Source organism: Microcaecilia unicolor, chromosome 11 (genome assembly GCF_901765095.1).
Source record: "Microcaecilia unicolor chromosome 11, aMicUni1.1, whole genome shotgun sequence".
NCBI classification, from domain to species: domain Eukaryota; kingdom Metazoa; phylum Chordata; class Amphibia; order Gymnophiona; family Siphonopidae; genus Microcaecilia; species Microcaecilia unicolor.
In genome coordinates, this window is record NC_044041.1 from 111,682,503 (window position 1) to 111,701,267 (window position 18,765).

Here is an 18,765-nt window from a genome sequence, read left to right on the forward strand (position 1 = left end):
TAGCCCTGCTCCTAAGGTGAGCTCTGTTATATGGCCCACCTGACTAGAGCACTGTCCAAAGGAATGGGGAACAACAGATGGCTCATCAAAGTCAGACCATGGGAGCCAGAAATTTATAAAACAAAGTCTTTCTTTGTATTAGTTGTACTCATATACATTTGAAGACTCAGCTATACCAGTACAACTTCTACAAATAAAGACTTTGAATTATAAATAGCTGGCTCCCATGGTCTGACTTTAAGAGCCATCCATTGCTCCCCACTCCTTTGGACTGTGTGTTTTGTATCTGTGGGTTTTTTATGCATTCCTCCACTTCGGTGGCCACCTGACTACAGCCCAAGGCACGATCTGGGCGAGCAGAGAGCAACTGCTTCCTTCCTTGTGGTGCTCCCTGCAGCAGGAGTGCCACTCAATGTGCTCAGCCAGGGCCTCCATAGCAGCGTGAGTGCAGGCACACATGCTTCACAACCGGTGGTAATGCTGGCAAGGGCAGACCTCAACATCTGGCAATGCAAGCGCTCCATGCCACAACCACTCCCCTCCTCAGCTATGAAGCTCCCACTGTGTATGGAAATGCATTGATCTCTTGGGCCACTCACAGCAGCTCCAGCCACCCCTTTCCCCGGGGCGCAGACTCAATGGGCCTTCCGGCAGGAATTCCATCCTACAAGGCTGACTAGCAGCTTCACACTTCCCCCAGATATCCTGCAGGTTTATTGCTCCAATTTTTTTTTTAATGTTTTGTGTCCTGACAGCCCCCACCCCCCCTCCTCTTCGTGGGAGGGCAGGCAAGGCAAATAGTAGCAGTGACCCAGACTGCTCCAGCTACTCCTAAATTCTGCTGCTGTATACTTCTTGGTTCTCTCTGTCCAGTGGGCCCAAGAGCTTCGCCATTACCTCCCATTAAAGCTATACAGGATGTCTTTACCATCTGCTGGAGATAGAATACTAAGTTCTGCGAGCTGCACAGTGCTTTTTATAAACCATCAAGTTGTAAGCTCTGCCCTGTACCTTTATCTTTTGGTCAAGGGACATAACTTGTTCTGGACTTGTCAGGGGAATGATAAAGGAAGTTAAAAGTTTGGATTTTGTATCCCCGCCAATGAGGACTTTCAGCACCTGCATCATGGAAACACAGCTGAGAAACTGTGAAAGGAAAATTTCCAGATTTACTATGGTCACTATGGCCCTGGCCCCTACTGATCTCATATCCCAGAGGACTTCTGTTGTTTCATCCATCATGTGCCCCAATGCTCAGCAGAAGTGGACCTAGGCCTGCAACCCTCCCTGTCTTTATCCCACCGATGGTTTCAGATGAACAGTGCTTTTTATCCCATTAAACCATGTCCAGATATTATGTTCAGTTTTGAGACGAATAAAAAAATTTGATTACAAAGTGAAATTGGTTGCTTTACATTCTAGAAGACTATCAGAGGTTCCCTGGTCCACCCAGGGGGGTTAACATTATGTCCAGGCCTATTGGACTACTCATCTACTCCAGACAACATGTATTTTAGCACTGTGAAGTCAGGAGGGGGAAAGCATGATTTTCTCACTGCAGTTGTCTGTAACTTTATGCTCCACCTCTACTCTGCTAGGAATTGTCTGACCACTTACTCGGGCTTTTTTTTTTTTTTCCAATTTATTCTTTCTTACCATCTGTCAATGATTAAACTAAGGGCATAAAACCCTGGCAGTGTTTCAAGGCAGCTGCAGTGCTCCCAGGATGAGTGCAGGCAAAATGCACCATGGCCCCTTAGAGTTACAATACTGGAAATACAGAGTCATTGAAAAATTACCTCAACATATCAATGTTTTAAATAGTCTACTATAAAAAGAGACACAATTTCACTTCATAAGATGCAAATTGAGACTCACAGGAGCCCCTTTAATGTCCAGCTATTAAAAATAACTTTTGGTGAGAAAGTGTTAGTGAGATGAGAGATATTTACATGAAAATAGAGCTGCTGTAAGGAGGATACAGGACACAAGGACCATAAAATACTCCTGCTCCTCATTCCTTCACAGTGGAACATCCACCCCTTCCCTCCTCTCTTTTCTTCCCAGAGGTTCATATCTCCTCCCCTTGCTGGTACCAGCTTAGAAAGTCTCAGTGTTGTTCCATTATAAAGAGTTCTCTCACACTGGTTCCTGGCTGGGAGGGAGAAGTGACATAGCATGTTTTTATGCTGCCAGATGGCAAAGGCTGCCAGGAAGCAGAGATGGTGGGTAAGAGGGCAGATAGGACACTTGGTAATAAGGCTGGGGCAAAGCCACCGAGACACTGAAGCCCAGCTTATCTTATGTCTTACAAATAACTAGGAGTCTGTTTTTAAGTTAAACAAAATAATGCTTAAGATAAAGTTATTTTTGAAACCTCATTTAGAACTCTTCACAGAACCCTGATAGCTGAATCAGTGAGGGGCTCCCAGAACATGTCACATGCGCCCTGGGAGGCAAGATATTGCACATTGGAAAAAAGATGAGCATAGCTACAGGCCACTGTTTCCTGCACTGTGTCACACAGACCCTGCTGGAATGCTTAATCTGAGGTTTTCTGTCCGGAGAGGTGAGTTTCCCATGTACAGGTTCTGGAGCCATCTCTGAACCAGTGGGCAGGGTGAGCAATGTCTTAGCCTCTCCCCTACTCTTCAGAATCTGTCAGTGCTGTTTACTGATGACTTCCTGTCCCCATGCTTAGGGAACATATTATGCAATATAGCCACGGCTGGAGAGAGCAGTCCATGGTCAATGCTTGGCTCCGGGTGTCTGGGAGGACAAGAAGTGGGAAACACATCCTCAAGCCAGGAAAACTACAAAGATGATGAAGAAGACAATGAGGATGAGGAAGATTTTGATCATAAGCCAGCGGTTGGAAGTGACGGACTGGAAATATTTCAGGATTTCTGAGTGAGCAGCTTCCACGTTCAGCTGTGTATCTTCCACATTGGCATCGATCCTATGAAGGAGAGGAGATGTAAGGTGAAAAAACAAGGGAAACTGCTGAAATACAATGATGGCTCTGCTCTTAGACCTCTTAGTCATTGGTTCTATCCTGCCCTGGGCCCTGTACACAGCATTAGTACTTTATACCCCACCCCATACCTCTGGATGGTCTCCTCCTGCTCCTTCACCATGTGCGCCAGCTGCTGGAATATAGAGCCCAACTCCACGATGGTGGACTCAATGTTCTGCATTGTGTCTGCTCGGCTCTGGATGTATGAATCCTAAGGGGAAGGGCACAAATGGATACACCAGTTGTTTTCTAGATAAAGACTCCCCCTCCCCTTGCAATAACAAATCACCTTGATAACTGACAAAGGTGTCTAACCCACCTGTGATAAAGAAAACTTCTCTCCTGTTACCGTATGTGGCACACTGGGGTAGGGGTGTGGAGAGAGGGCAAAGAAAGGACAAGAGCTGATGGGCTAGGGGTAGCACAAGGCATGTAAGCACATAAGCCATATTGAGTCAGAACAAGGTCCACCAAGCCTGGCATCCTATCCCAAGCATGGTAGGTCCAGGTCTCAGTTGTGTATACGTTGCATGCCTTTATTATGAATTTCACTATTTTATGGTTTATAAAAGGTGGTACAGCAAATGATTAAAGCTAAATTAATATCACAGAACGTAAATCTCATTTAATTTATTGACGATGTACTGCTCATCATATAAACACCTGAGCAGTTTACAACAAATTCAACCTCAAATATGGTCACAAAATCTGAGAAAGTGGGAGAATCTTACCTTATGTTAATCAATAGCAAAATTATACACAGAATGGAAAAATGGTCAGTGGAGGTTTTAAAGAGCAGGTCACACATGTTTCTATGTGAAATGATGCAGGGACACAGAATCCTATCTAGACACAGTGGATAGATGATCTACTGAGCTTCCCTTCCAAACCTGCCATTCTCAGAGTGCTAGATGACCTACCGAACTTCCCACCTAGTCCACTTAACCTGAGCTTGGCTCTCTCCCCCTCACCACAATCCTCTTACCTGCTCATCTATGAGCTGCAACTGTTGACTCATTCGGGAGTCCATATCTATGGCAACATCCCCAGGTCTGCGAGTGTCATCTTGCAGCAGCACAGAGCCCCCTGCACAAGACAAAGTAACAGACACCTTCTGTCAGAACCTAAAACATACACAGGACAACACACATCTTGCTGTCATGGCTAATAAGTCCCCCAGAGACAGATTAGTCACTGGTGCAAGTCCTGGGGTTGTCTGGATTCTCATTTTCTACTGAGGGATATCTATATGAGGGATGTCTAGCTTCTCACAGGTCTCCCACCTCTTCAATCCATTCAAAATTCTGCTGCACGATTAATATTCTGCCAGTGTCGTTATGCTCATATTAGCCCTCTCATCAAGTCACTTCACTAGCTCCCTATCCGTTTCCGCATACAGTTCAAACTCCTCTTATTGACCTATAAGTGCATTCACTCTGCAGCTCCTCAGTACCTCTCCACTCATCTCTCCCTACATTCCTCCCCGGGAACTCCGTTCACTGGATAAGTCTCTCTTATCTGCACCCTTCTCCTCCACTGCTAACTCCAGACTCTGTTCCTTTTATCTTGCTGCACCATATGCCTGGGATAGACTTCCTGAGCCGGTACGTCAGCCGGTACAGCCAGTCTTCAAATCTAAGCTAAAAGCCCACGTTTTTTATGCTACTTTTAACTCCTAACCCTTATTCACTTGTTCAGAACCCTTATTTTATCATCCTCATTTTAATATTCCCTCATCTCTTGTTTGTCCTGTTTGTCTTACAATTAGATGGGCCAGCTCTGTTGAGCAGGGACTGTCTCTTCATGTTCAAGTGTACAACGATGCATACGTCTAGTAGCGCTTTAGAAATGATAAGCAGTAGTAGTAGTAAAATGTGCCTGGGAAACAGACCCATACATATGAACCTCATCTTCAGGAAAACATGTAGCTATATTACTTGGCACAGACATTGGGCCAGCAATCAGTATAGACAGTAAAGTGCTGCCTTTACTTCAGACATGAGAAGCATCCAGGTTACCTGCAGGTGTTAGACAGCTCATGAGGGAACCCCAGAGACCTAGATGGTTCATGTGCTATGTTCTACACAGGCAGGACTTACCCAGATTATTGGCTGCGAGAGGCAGAGAGGAAACGGGGGAACGAGAAAACTGCTCCCTGCGACTGCGCTGCTGCTTCAGGTTCTGATAGGAGACAAGTGAGAGACAAGCTGTAGCCAACTGCCAGCAACTGAACAAAGCGAGACACAGAATGAGTCCCACGGACAAACAAGACATACCCAGTTCCTGCAGCTCTTACCTCAGTTCTCACTTCTAGCACAGACTTGAAATCATTAGACATGGATGCCAATTTGGACTGGAAGAAAAAGACCAAAAATGGATGGATTTTAGATTTGATTACTTGGATTCTAAAATCTGAGGCTCAGATGAGTTACATTCAGACACACTAGGAGGTAAATATTTAACCGACAGCAGTGAGCATTTTGCTGCAGATGTTATTCATGGATATTCAATGCCGAGTCATGCCTGGGCTTCAGCACTGAATATACAGTTTATGCGGAGCTGGTTAACTCAAAGCCGGTTAAGTCGATATTTTATGCGGTCCTATTTATGTGGTTACCCTGGCCGGTTAAGTGCTGAATATTGGCACTTAACAGGCCAAGTGCTAACTCCACCCCAGAACGCATTAAAAAAAAGCCTCATTTAGGCACTAACTGCTCATTTTCAGCAGCAATAACTGGTTAAGTACCGCAGAAAATCAGCAGATAGTCCCGAACAAGCAATTTAACTGGTCAGCAGCCATTTCTTGTCGGTTAAATCGTTTTGAATATTGACCAGCAGGTATTCCTTGGTTAAGAGAGCTTACAATCAAAATTTTGTACCAGGGCAATAAAGGGTTACATTTATGTTTATTTCGTCGCATGCTATACCACCTTACCTAACAAAAGACCAAAGTGGTTTACAAACTAAACAGTATCACACAGGAAAGGAACGCCAGAATAATATAGGAAAGCAAGACATACACACCAAGTGACTTGCTCAAGGTCAAAAGCAGGGCTGTGGAGTCGGTACACCAAACCTCCGACTGACTCCTACTGATATTAGGCTTTAAAGTTTCTGTTCTGGATCTAAAGTACTGGTAAATGTAACTCCACATCTAGGACAAATCTTATATATATATATATATATATATATATATATATATATATATATATATATATATACACACACATACACACACACATACATAAAATGGTAACTTTACCATATATTATATATGTAACTTTTTATTTTGAAGCTGGAGTTGGAGACAGTACATTTTTACTGACTCCAGCTCAATCAATATTGCTTCCGACTGACTGATCCACAGCCCTGGTCAAGAAGGATTTGAACCATGTTTTCCCTGGTTTCTCCATTTCCGAAGTCAAGACATGCCAGCTGCTGTCCCCACCTATCCACCCTTTGCCTCCAAGAGTCAACATAGTGACATCAGCGGTCTTATCTCCAAGAAACTTCCTCTAATTGGAATATAGTGCATCCTAAAAATCCAGATCCACAGAAGCAGAACTCACTTGCAGAGACACAACAATAGTGTTGGAATGAGTCTGGACATGTCTTCCATTCTGGCTACCCTTCGTGCGCACGAAGTCCTGCAGCTGTGCAATCTGCTTATTCAAACTCCCAATATCCTAGGGGGGTGGGGGTGGGGGAGAGAGGAAATAATGAAAGCTTGAGTCCAGATCTCATGCAGGCACACACCTGGGAGTTTCCCCTCCCCTATATTCCGACACAGGTCCTCCAGCTGCCACATCACTCACCTGTTTAATGATATATGTCAGTTCCTCAATCTCCACAGCTTTATCATCAAAGAGAGATTTACGCTTTGCTACTGCAGGAGAGAGACAGAGATAAACAAGGTCAGGGTTAGCAACGATACATCGGGACAACAAAACAGGGCCTGCAAAGAAAAGAAGAAAGGGAGGCAGGGTCTCCAGGGCAAAGAAGCAGGACTGGAAAGAGAAGAAGGGAAAGAGGAACAAGGCCACTAATGGAACAAATCTCCCTGGAATTTCTTATATCTCAGACACCAAATGATGCTGGGTTACATATCCTTGCACAGCCTACACAAACCAGCTAATGTTTGTCTTGCCCTCTCACTGGGTGATATAATGTACTTACGGATCGTTAGTTTCTCCAGTTTTGCAAATGTATTACTGAGGTCCTTCCCAATGCGCCTAAGTGGAAGAGAAACAACACCTTTTACAGCACAACTGGACAGGCTGGAAACATTTGATCCCATGCTACTACATCCCTCTCCAACAGAGTCTTTTCTGCACCTGATCTCCACTTCTAAACTACTTCTACATACCCCTAGTTTCCCTTTCACAGAAAACCTCCTGCACCCACTATGATTGAACCCAGTTTCAACACTCCCTTCTCACACACAGCCCCAGCACCATTCTCAGAGACCCACATATTTGAATCCTACTCCTACGTCTTCCACCCATTCATGATCTTAGTACCATGCTCATAGCCCCCATCCCCATTGTATGCCCAGATTCACCCTGTTCCCCCTCTCCCAGACACCTCATTCCCTGCAGCACACTTACTTGGCCATCAGAGTGAAGTCACTCCTTTGCCGGACAGCACTTAGGGCATGCTGGCTAGACTGGATCCCATTCTGAAAACAAGTGAGGAAAAACTGCTTATAATACATACAAAATGTACATTCACACTTACATAACGTCTCTTTTGAACAAAAATACAACCCTATGCAGTTTACAGGAATGCAATATGTCAAAATAAATTACTCAATAGAATACTTAATTGCATTAATACAATATAACGAGAGACCCAATAAACCTAACAGCTCAACCTCCCTCTCCACAGGAATGAACAAATCTGCACATCCAAACCACTCAGAAGTACTACACATACCAACAACCTAACTGGATGTTCTAGGAAAGATATAGAACGTTTATGCTTACTGTCTCTTTTGTGTGAAAAATGGTATAGCAAATTAACTTCACTGAACGGAAATTAATTCCATCAAAATATAGGACAGGGAGAGAAGAAAGAGTAGAAAAAGACAGCAAGGTAGTGTCAGAGAGAAGACTAAAGGAAAAATAGGACATAAGATTCCTTTATTCCTGACAGTGGCCAAGTACCCAGCACCTCCCCCCTTCCACAGTCCCAGCATCAAACCACATCTCCTCCAATCCTTTGTCTAAGATCCTAGGACTGCACAATCTCCTATGCCCTTCCACCCCAACACACACATACCTGCCGGCTACGAAGGGATTTGCAAGCAGAGAGGAACTCCTGAGTTCTGTCACGACATGACATGGTATCTTGAGTAGTAGCAGGTGCGGAGATAACAGGGACAGTGGTTTCAGGGGGAAACACCTGTGTCTGAGAAAGCCCCAGATAAACTCCCTGCTCAGTGTTTCTGGAACCGTGACGTTTCCGTGTGTTCATTGAGACTCAGAGCATCTGGCTGCAAGAGACAAAAAGTCAGACGGACAAGTATTATTATTATTAGCATTTGTATAGCGCTACCAGACGCACGCAGTGCTGAACACCTGACACAGAGAGACAGTCCCTACTCAATAGAGCTTACAATCTAAAATAATACAGACAGACAAGACAATTAAGGGCGAGGGAAGTACTGGGTGAGAAGGAACAAGGGGGGAGGCAAATGAGTAGTGGTAGCTAGGAGCCAAAAGCAGCAGTGAAAAGGTGGGTTTTCAGCATAGATTTGAAAACAGGTAGAGATGGAGCTAGACGTACAGGCTCAGGAAGTTTATTCCAGGCAAAAGGTGCCGCGAGAGAAAAGGAACGAAGCCTGGAGTTAGAAGGAGAAGGGGGACGACAAGAGAGATTTGTCCAGTGAGCGGAGGTCACGGGGGGGGGGGGGGGGGGGGGGGATGTAGGGAGAGATGAGAGTGGAGAGGTAATGGGGGGGGGGGGGGGCTGCAGAATGGATGCATTTTAAGGTCAGTAAGAGAAGTCTGAACTGTATACGGAAGCAGACAGGAAGCCAGTGAAGTGACCTGAAGAGTGGGCCAGTGTGGGTATAACGATTTTGGCGGGAAATAAGCCGTGCTGCAGAATTTTGGACAGACTGGAGAGGAGAGAGATGACTGAGCGGAAGACCAGTGAGAAGTAAATTGCAATAATCCAAGCGAGAGGTGACAAGGGTGTGGATAAGGGTTTTGGCAACGTATTCAGAAAGGAAGGGGCGAATTTTGCTAATGTTGTAGATAAAGAAACGACAGGTTTTGGCGATCTGTTGGATATGTGCAGAGAAGGAGAGAGAGGAATCAAAGATGACACCAAGATTACGAGCCGAGGAGACAGGGAGGATGTGAGAGCCATTAACAGAGATAGAGAATGGGGGAAGAGGGGAGATGGGTTTAGTGGAAAAAATGAGAAGTTCAGTTTTAGTCATGTTTAGCTTCAGATGGCGTAGCGACATCCAAGCAGCAATGTCAGACAAGCAGGATGAAATTTTGTCCTGGATTAAGGTTGAGATTTCAGGGGTGGAGATGTAGATCTGAGAATCATCTGCGTAAAGATGGTATTGAAAGCTGTGGGATGAAATCAGGGTACCAAGGGAAGAGGTATAGATGGAGAAGAGGAGGGGTCCAAGGACAGAACCCTGAGGCACACCAACTGAAAGCGGGATGGAAGTTGAAGAGGAACCGCCAGAGTGAACACTGAAAGTGTGAAGTGAGAGGTAGGAGGAGAACCAGGAAAGAACAGGACCCTGGAATCCAATCGAGGATAGCATATCTAGGATTATGGTGTGGTCAACAGTGTCGAAAGCAGCAGATAGGTCAAGAAGGATAAGGATAGAATAGAGACCTTTGGATTTAGCCAGCAGCAGGTCATTAGAGACTGAAGAGGGCGGAAACCAGATTGGAGTGGGTCAAGAATAGGATGAGAAGAAAGAAAGTCAAGACAACGGCGGTGAATGGCGCGTTCAAGTAATTTGGCGAGGAAAGGGAGATGGGGCGATAGTTGGAGGGACAGGTAGGGTCAAGTGAGGGTTTTTTTAAGGAGTGGAGTGACAACAGCATGTTTGAAGGCCATAGGAACAGTTGCAGTGGAGAGTGAAAGATTAAGGATGTGACAGATGACAGGAATGATAGTAGGAGAGAGAGTGTTAAGTAGATAAGTGGGGATGGGATCAGAGGAACAGGTAGTACACTTAGAGGAGGAAAGAACAAGGGCAGTTTCTTCAGTAGAAACTTCAGAGGAGGAGGAAAAAGAGGGAGAGGAAGGAGAGTAGGTGGTGTGGACTAAGGGAGAGAGGTGGGGAGGGTTTGGATGAAAATTCAAGGTTAATCTTATGGATGTTATCGTGGAAGTGCTCAGCTAGGGTCTGAGGAGAAAGAGAAGGGGGAATTGGGGATGGAGGCACTTTGAGAAGAGAGTTCAGTGTGGCGAAGAGAAGTCGAGGGTTAGCACCAAAGGAATTTGTTAATTGGGTGAAGTAATCCTGTTTGGCCCATGAAAGGGCAGACTGGAAGGAGTTTAGCATGAATTTGAAATGAATGAAGTCAGCAAGGGTGCGGGATTTAAGCCAAGAACGTTCAGCAGAGCGGGCACAGGAACGAAAGTAGCGGATTTTAGAGGTAAGCCAAGGCTATGGTTTGGTACACCTAGTAGGACGGGGCATGGGAGGGGCAAGAGTGTCCAGAGCAGAGGAGAGGATAATATTATAGGAAGAAACGGCTTCATTTACAGACTTAGATAGAGTGGTGCAAGAGAAAAGGTTAGAGACACAAGAGGCGAGAGTAAGGGGGTCAATAGCTTGAAGATTCCTAGATGTGGGGGTTGAGATTGGGTGGGACTGGGGAGGAGGGTGCTTAAGTATGAAGGTTAATAGGTGATGGTCAGAAAGGGGGAGAACTGAGGAACAGAAGCTGGAGGGAGAGCAGTTAGAGGAGAGGATAAGGTCGAGACAGTGACCATTTTGGTGGGTGGGTGCAGAGGAGCACAGTTGAAGTACATCCTCTTTTCATCCCCTGCCCAATCCCATCAGTGTTACATGTGACATCACTCTGAAGAGATCCCCACAGACCCCACCAGAAGTTAAAAGGAAAAACTGCAAAATGCAAAACTTAGGCCCAAACAGTCCAAGTCCCTCAAGACCTAAAGAACCAGGATTCAGGAGATGATTTTATCAGGACATCTTATCTCAGTCATTAACAGAGAGATGCTTATCTGATTAGATCCAAAACACAAAAGCAAGTCTACATCTGAATAGCTGGGGAGAAACAAAATGTAAAGTTTTTGGCCTAGTCAGTCTTGACTTGAACCCAACAGAGATGCTGTGGCAGGACCTGCACAAAAACCTACAAATGTGTCTGAATTAAAAGTTCTGCAAAGAAGAGTGGGCTAAGATTCCTCAACAGTATTGTGAAAGACTGATATCAAATTATAAGACGGCAACAAAATAGGACAGTGGGCCCCAAGAATGAACGTGAAGAACAAAATTCTTGGGGCCCACTGTGCTGTTTTGTTGCTGTGCTTTGTCCACTGAGCTCTTGATTCCCTCTCCTCTGTGGCATCAAATTATATGAAGCATTTGTTTTTCACTTGGGTGATATGGGTGTTGGACTACTTTGTTCCTTAAATAAATGAAATAATGTAAAAACTTGTGTTTTCAGGTTTCCTTTGGCTAATAATATATTTTGTTTAAAATTAGGAACTATTTAGTGTGACATATATGCAATAATGGGGGAAATACGGGAGGGGGGGGGGTATAAATACTTTTCCACATCACTGTTCTATTCCAGTTTTCTCTCTCATCCCACTCAACTCACTAGCAACTCTTTTTCTGCCTCTCCTCCCCACCAAATTGGACTCCTATCATGGCACAAACTGTTTCTAATACTTTGCCTTACTCCCTGAGCCTAATATGAAGTCAGTGAGATAATTGACTGCATGTCAGGCTGCATTCTTCCTCAGGGCCAACTGCAGTATTTGCTCTATGACGCCCCGGGTAGTTCAAATAATGCAGTCAGTACCAAGTGGCAGAGGAGGACGATACAGTCTGACAAGCACCGCTATTCTCCAGAATTAGTGCTGTAGTAGGGGTTCTCGCCTGAGGGAGGAAGGGGCCAAACTCAGGGAGGGAACCATGAAAATCACCAGCGGCTGCCTGGTTTCTGTGCAGAATTCCTCACAGAAAAGGATTTAAATATAAATTCTGAAATTCAAAGTGATGCGGAATTTCCTTAGAAGTAACATCTGCCTCACAGATAATGCAAACCCTTCTGTACTTTCTCGGCTTGTTTTACACCCAAATTTTGGGTAGGAATCCACAGAACTCACTGCTCAGTTTTTCAGTTTACTGCTATATAATCTATTTGTCTTACACAGCTATTGCCCTAAAACAGCTACAAAGCAGTTTACAGAAATACAGCCCTCTACACAAGAGGACTTACTTCCTTTGTAATGTGCTTGCTCTTCATATCACCCTGGCAATTGATATGAGCCATGGAAGTTGCGTTTTCAGACAGGATGCAAACCACTTTGCTCCATATCAACAGAAGAAAACCCGGCAGAGCCAGATGAACAAGCAAGTTACAGACCATATCACTTCCTCCGAGGAACACTGCAATACGGTGTTTCATCCAAAGATCCTATGATTTGGACACTTGATTTTCCAGGATTGAACTTACAAAAGCACCCACTCCATGAGAATTGGAGTAAGTCCTTCATCAACTCCTCCAAATAGTAACTTTCTCTTAAAAGAATGCTAGTAAGCCGTGTCTTGGACGCCATATTTGCCAATAGATTTCTCAGACACTGTAAATAGTGTGCTATCGCCACCGTTGCCATGTTCACAAATGTCCTTATGAAATAATTCTAGACATCAGCCAGAAAAAGTGGAACCCACCTTCAAAATACACCGCTTCTTACACATATTCTGAGGATCCTGCACAACTGCCACAAGTGTCATAATTATAGAATGCCTTCCTAGGTATAAGCTGAAAACAACTATGGAAAAACTAAACAAGAGCAAAAGAACAATTTGACATTAATCAAATCTAGAAAGATCTTCATCAAAGGTAAATTATATAAATGGTGGATGTAGGGCCGGTGATGCTCAAGTGTGCTCAAAGAGCAAAGTCCCAATTACTTCTTACACTTGCTGCATATTTCCTGTGGGTCAGACAAGCTATCTTGCACTCCTTAGAAACATTTTAAAAAAATGAAGGCAGATAAAGACCACAAGGCTTATCCAGTCTGGCCATCCATGCTATCTACTATCCCTTCCACTTCCTTAGAGATCCTATGTACTTGTCCCAAGCTTTCTAGAATTCAGATCCTATTTTCATCTCAACCACCTCCACAGTTCCACAAATTCACCACTCTTTCCATGAAGTATTTCCTCAGGTTAATTCTGACTCTATCCCCTTTCACCTTCATCCTATTCCCCCCCCCCCCCCTCATTGTACAGCTTCCTTTCAATTGAGACTTGCCTCCTGTGCATTTATGCTAAGTATGTCCCCATACATTTGATAGGAAAAGAAATCTAAAATCATGACCAATTTGGAAGTGGGAGACACTGCCTTCACTTGAATAGCTAGAACCACCACTAAACACTGAGATTGGTCCTCTTCTAATGATGTAGCTGGCCCAGCAATTCAACTACAGAGACTTTTGTTATTAAATGTAGTCTCTCTCTCTCCTCCCGAGTCTATATTCATCAAACTCTTTCTTCCCCTTCCTTCAAATCTTTCCTCACATCACATTCTCCACCAACCTTATCCTGAGCTAGCCCGTCTCAACCCCCCCCCCCCCCCCAACTACTTTTTTCACCAGTCTCATAAGAATATAAGAATAGCTATACTGGGTTAGACCAATGGTCCACCTAGCCCAGTATCCTGTTTCCAACCATGGCCAATCTAGAACTTGTCCAAACCTTTTTTAAACCCAGATATGCTAACTGCTGTTACTACATCCTCTGGCAAAGAGTCTCCATCATTCTGTCTCTGTCTCCACTTCACCTTTCCTCTTAATCAGCTCATCCACTGTTTTGTTAACCCTCCTCTTTCTTTCTATAGGTTTGCTACTGATGCCACCACCTCTGTTCTGTTTTCTTCTTGAACAATGCTGCTGTCATCAAGTTTGAGCCCAAACTGTTGCATGTGATCCTTACAGTGCCATACCACCACAGAATAACTATTCTGAAAGTAGTGCTGGTGGAGAATGTATATTAGTAGAGAGTCAGGGAACTGTACTTAAAGTTAATGAGGACCACTAATGATGCATGGGCCTTATAATGAAGAACAGTGACCTAAGGAACACCTACTGCAAACTGTCCACTTTTACTCTCACCCTAATCCATTCCGGGAAAATGTTAGACATAAATCACTTGTTTACTAGACAGTCGCATTGGGAAAGAAATCTCACCTGTACCCACTGGAATCTAACCTGTCCCCTGTACTAAAATAACACGACTTGTGGTAAAATAACTCAATCTATGCCATTGTTCTGGCACATTTCCCATACCTGACATGGTGCAGTTGTTATATAAAATAAAATATATTTTTCTACCTTTGTAGTTTCAGCATTTTATTTTTCCATTGGACTTTGTCCATGTCTTCTGATTTTCAGTTTTATTTCCTGCCATTCCAAGGTCTTCTATTTGCCTTTTTTTCCCATGTCTGCTGTCCCATCTTCTGTGCCCCTATCTGTTCTGTCCAGTACCTTTCTTCTGTGTCCCTGTTCCTATCTACTCCTCATAGGTGTAGCCCATCTCCCTCCAGCCCCCTTCCCCTCCCCAGGGTCCAGCCCCCCTCCTCAGCTTTCACCCAGCCTCTCTGATGAACTTTCCCCAGAGTCCAGCCTGTTTCCCTCTAGCCCCTCTTCTCAGCCTCTCTGATGTCCCTCTCAGAATCCAGTCCATTCCCCTCCAGCCCCTCTCTTCAGCTTTCACCCAGTCTCGCTGATGCCCCTCCTCAGGGTCCATCCCCTCTTCTCAGCTTTCACCCAGCCTCTCTGATGCCTCCCCCAGTCTCTCATGCCTCCTCCTCCTCAGCTTTCACCCAGCCTCTCTCATGCCCCCTCCCCAGCTTTCATCCAGTTTCTCTCATGCCCCCTCCCTAAACTTCCCCCCCCCCCGTCTCTCTGCGGCCTTCTATCCTTCCCACAATCTATCATGGCCCCCCTTCAGCCATTACTCACAGCATGGTTCCAGCGGTAGTGTACCACCACACCAGCCTACCTCCCTAATCCGTGGTACTGCTTCAAACCCCTCCTCTTCCCATGCATGGGAATCAGGCTCTGCAGAGATTTCAGCTGCACGCTGCATTGCAGTTTGAAGTCCAACGACACTTCCCCAACTTCCTGTACCATGCAGTTCTCTGCAGAGCCCGATCGCCGTGCAGGGGAAGAGGAAGAGTTTGAAGCAGCACTAAGGTTTAGGGAGGTAGACAGGTGGGGGGGTACCCTACCGTGGAAACCACACAAAACCTGTGTCCATCCCTGCGAGAGTCCTGTACTCCTGGAAGGGATCCCTGCCACAAACTCCATTCCCGTGCAGCTCTCTATTCTTTACTCTTACCAAAAATACAGACTTGGGGGGGGGGGGGGGGGGCATACAATGATAGTAACATAGTAGATGACGGCAGAAAAAGACCTGCACGGTCCATCCAGTCTGCCCAACAAGACAACTCATGTGTGCTACTTTTGTGTATACCCTACTTTGATTTGTACCTGTGCTCTTCAGGGCACAGACCGTATAAGTCTGCCCAGCACTAGCCCCGCCTCCCAACCACCGGCTCTGGCATAGACCGTATAAGTCTGCCCCGCACTATCCCCGCCTCCCAACCTCCAGCCCCGCCTCCCACCACTGGCTCTGGCACAGACCGTATAAGTCTGCCCCGCACTATCCCCGCCTCCCAACCTCCAGCCCCGCCTCCCACTACCGGCTCTGCTTATCCAATCTCGGTTAAGCTCCTGAGGATCCTTTCCTTCTGAACAGGATTCCTTTATGTTTATCCCACACATGTTTGAATTCCGTTACCGTTTTCCTCTCAGATAAAATATTTCTTCACTCAAATGTGTAATTAAACTCTGGAATTCGTTGACAGAGAATGTGGTTAAAGCAGTTAGCTTAGCAAGGTTTAAAAAAAATATTTAGATAATTTCCTAAAAGAAAAGCCCATAAACCATTATTAAGATACAAAAAAGCAGTGGCTTTTCCCTAGTCTAAGACAAGCAGTATAAAATTTGTTTTACTCTTTTGGTATATTGCCAGGTACTTGAGACCTGAATTGGCCACTGTTGGCTTGATGGACCTTTGGTCTGTCCCAGTATGGTAAGGCTTATGTCCTGTAAAGAGTCAAGGAATTACAGCAGAGGGCTAAAGAACAGTGGTTCCACAGTAGCCCCTAAATCTCTGGGATGGTACCAGAACGAGCCTTATGCAGATTCCTCATGACACGGGTGGGAAGAAATAATCCCATGACCTAAAGTCCATCTGAAAGAAGAGAAAAAGGGACAGTACTGACTGGTCCCCAAACCTGTCCTGGTTAGGTTTTCAGCATATCAACAATGAATATTCATGAGATAGATTTGCATGCTACATCTTCTTCATTACCTACAAATTTCTGTCATGGATACTCCTAAAAATACAAGAAAAATGACCTCCCTCCCCTCTTTACTTTTTAGAAAAACGGAAACTCTCCCCTTACTTCCGCCCCGAAACCGGAGTCATCATCAGTACTTATTGGGCAAGGATGTGTACGTCACGCATAAAGAAAGGGCTTCAGAATACCGAAACCAAACATAAAAGGGGATTCATAGTAACAGCCAAAAACTCACACTGCCTTTACTCAATATTCTCGGGGTTAATGGAGAGGGAGGGGAGGAGAAAGAGGGGGAAAGATGCGACAGTCAATCCTACTCCTCTGGGTATAACCGAATCCCACAAGGAATAGCTCTCTTTCTCAACGTAAGAAAGTTATTGTGTCCCTATGCTGCTCTTCCTCCTCCAGGTTATATTACCGTATCTCGCCGGCTCCAGCTTGCTCTCTCGCTTCTTCTACTAACAGAGACACTATTCCCAACAGCTACGCTCGCACTCACTGACGTCACTGCCACGTCCGCTCCCGGCTCTCTAACGCACACTCCCACTGTTTCCGGTGACGTGTCCTCCCGTCGGCTGCCACCGTCGGCATGCTGGGATTTGTGGTTCCCAAATGACGTGACCAGGCTTCCTCTTTCCCACGTTGAGAGTTACAGTACTCGAATGTCAAGCTCAACTTAGCCCGAACCCCGAATCCAATTGCCGAGGCTAAGAACTACCTAGCGTCGCTGTAGCGTACCTACAGTTCGAGGAGAGTAGGCAGGGCCAGCATCGTCCCCCTTCCCTCTCTACACCCTCTGCACGGAACAGGTGGTAAGCCCCAGGGCCACTACCAACCTTACCTCCGCCTGGGCTGGCCTAAATCTTAAAACAGACTGCTGCTTTGCCCCCAACCATCGAACCACACTCGAGCACTACACCACCTCCCTAAAAGAAAGGCTGTGGGGCATTGCAGCACTTGATCTTGGGCCTGCACAGCATCAATCTTATTTAAGCTTGGGGGGCAGGAGCAGTAGGTCCGGCCTGGAGAAGACTCTCTTGTGTACCAGAGAGCTGCATGATGCATCTTATGTGACAGGGCCAGCTCTACAACCAGGCCTGTAGAGCTGAGGGAGAGCCCTATCATCCCAAACACCAGAGGAGATAGCTGCACAAAATTTTGCACCACCCACCTCCACATACCTGAGCTGGCTGGAGGGGACGGGGTGTCAGGTAACTATGATTCGGATTATTCTTCCCAATGTGCATCATCTTGCATTTGTCCACATTAAATTTCTGCCATTCGGATGCCCAGTACAGATCCCTGTAGCACTCCGCTATTCACCCTCCTTCATTGAGAAAAATGGCCATTTAACCTTACCCTTTGTTTTCTGACCAATAACAATTCCTAATTCACAGAAGGACCGCCTATCCCATGACTTTTTAATTTTCACAGGAGTCTCTCATGAGAAACTTTGTCCAAAGCTTTCAGAAAGTCTAGCTACACTACATCAACTGGCTCACCTTTAGCCACACATTTATTTATGCATTCAAAGAAATGAAGCAAATTGGTAAGGCAAGACTTCCCTAAGCTGAATTCCCGCGGCCTCTGTCCCATTAAACCACATTTGTCTATTTGTTTCGTAATTTTATTCTTTATAATAGTTTCCACTATTTTCTCTGGCATTGACATCAGGCTTACCGGTCTGTAATTTCCCGGCTCACCCCTGGAACCTTTTTTAAAATTCAGTGTTACATTGGCCACCCTCCAATCTTCAGGTACTATGGATGATATTAATGACAGGTCACTAACAGCAGATCAGCAATTTTATGTTTTCAGGTCTTTCAGTACCCTGGGGTGTATGACAGTCAGTCCGGGTGATTTATCACTCTTTAACTTGTCAATTTGGCTAAGTATGTCTTCCAGATTCACCAAGATTTCTTTCAGTTGCTCTGCCTCATCACTCCTGAAAACCATTTCCAGTACAGATAGATCTCTTACAGCTTCTTCCATAAAGACCGAAGCAAAGAATTCATTCAATCTCTCCGCTGTGGCCTTGTCCTTCTTGAGTGCCCCTTTTGCTCCTTCATCATCTAACAGTCCCACAGATTCCATCACAGGCTTTCTGCTTCTGATGTACCTGAAAAAGGTGTGACTATG

General features: G+C 45.3%; 1 protein-coding gene across 1 annotated transcript; it reads right to left on the reverse strand.

Annotated features, from left to right (window-relative positions):
• Nucleotides 1-1,856: 1,856 nt before the first annotated feature.
• On the reverse strand, nucleotides 1,857-17,150 carry STX5 (syntaxin 5). Its single transcript, XM_030219272.1, has 11 exons — nucleotides 17,045-17,150; nucleotides 8,297-8,510; nucleotides 7,624-7,694; nucleotides 7,193-7,248; nucleotides 6,832-6,902; nucleotides 6,586-6,702; nucleotides 5,313-5,369; nucleotides 5,116-5,197; nucleotides 4,002-4,102; nucleotides 3,106-3,227; nucleotides 1,857-2,959 (listed from the first exon to the last, which is right to left on the reverse strand). The coding sequence occupies exons 2-11, from the start codon at nucleotides 8,489-8,491 to the stop codon at nucleotides 2,800-2,802; spliced, it is 1,032 nt and encodes a 343-aa protein (XP_030075132.1). The 5' UTR covers nucleotides 8,492-8,510; nucleotides 17,045-17,150; the 3' UTR covers nucleotides 1,857-2,799.
• Between the last annotated feature and the right edge of the window lie 1,615 nt (nucleotides 17,151-18,765).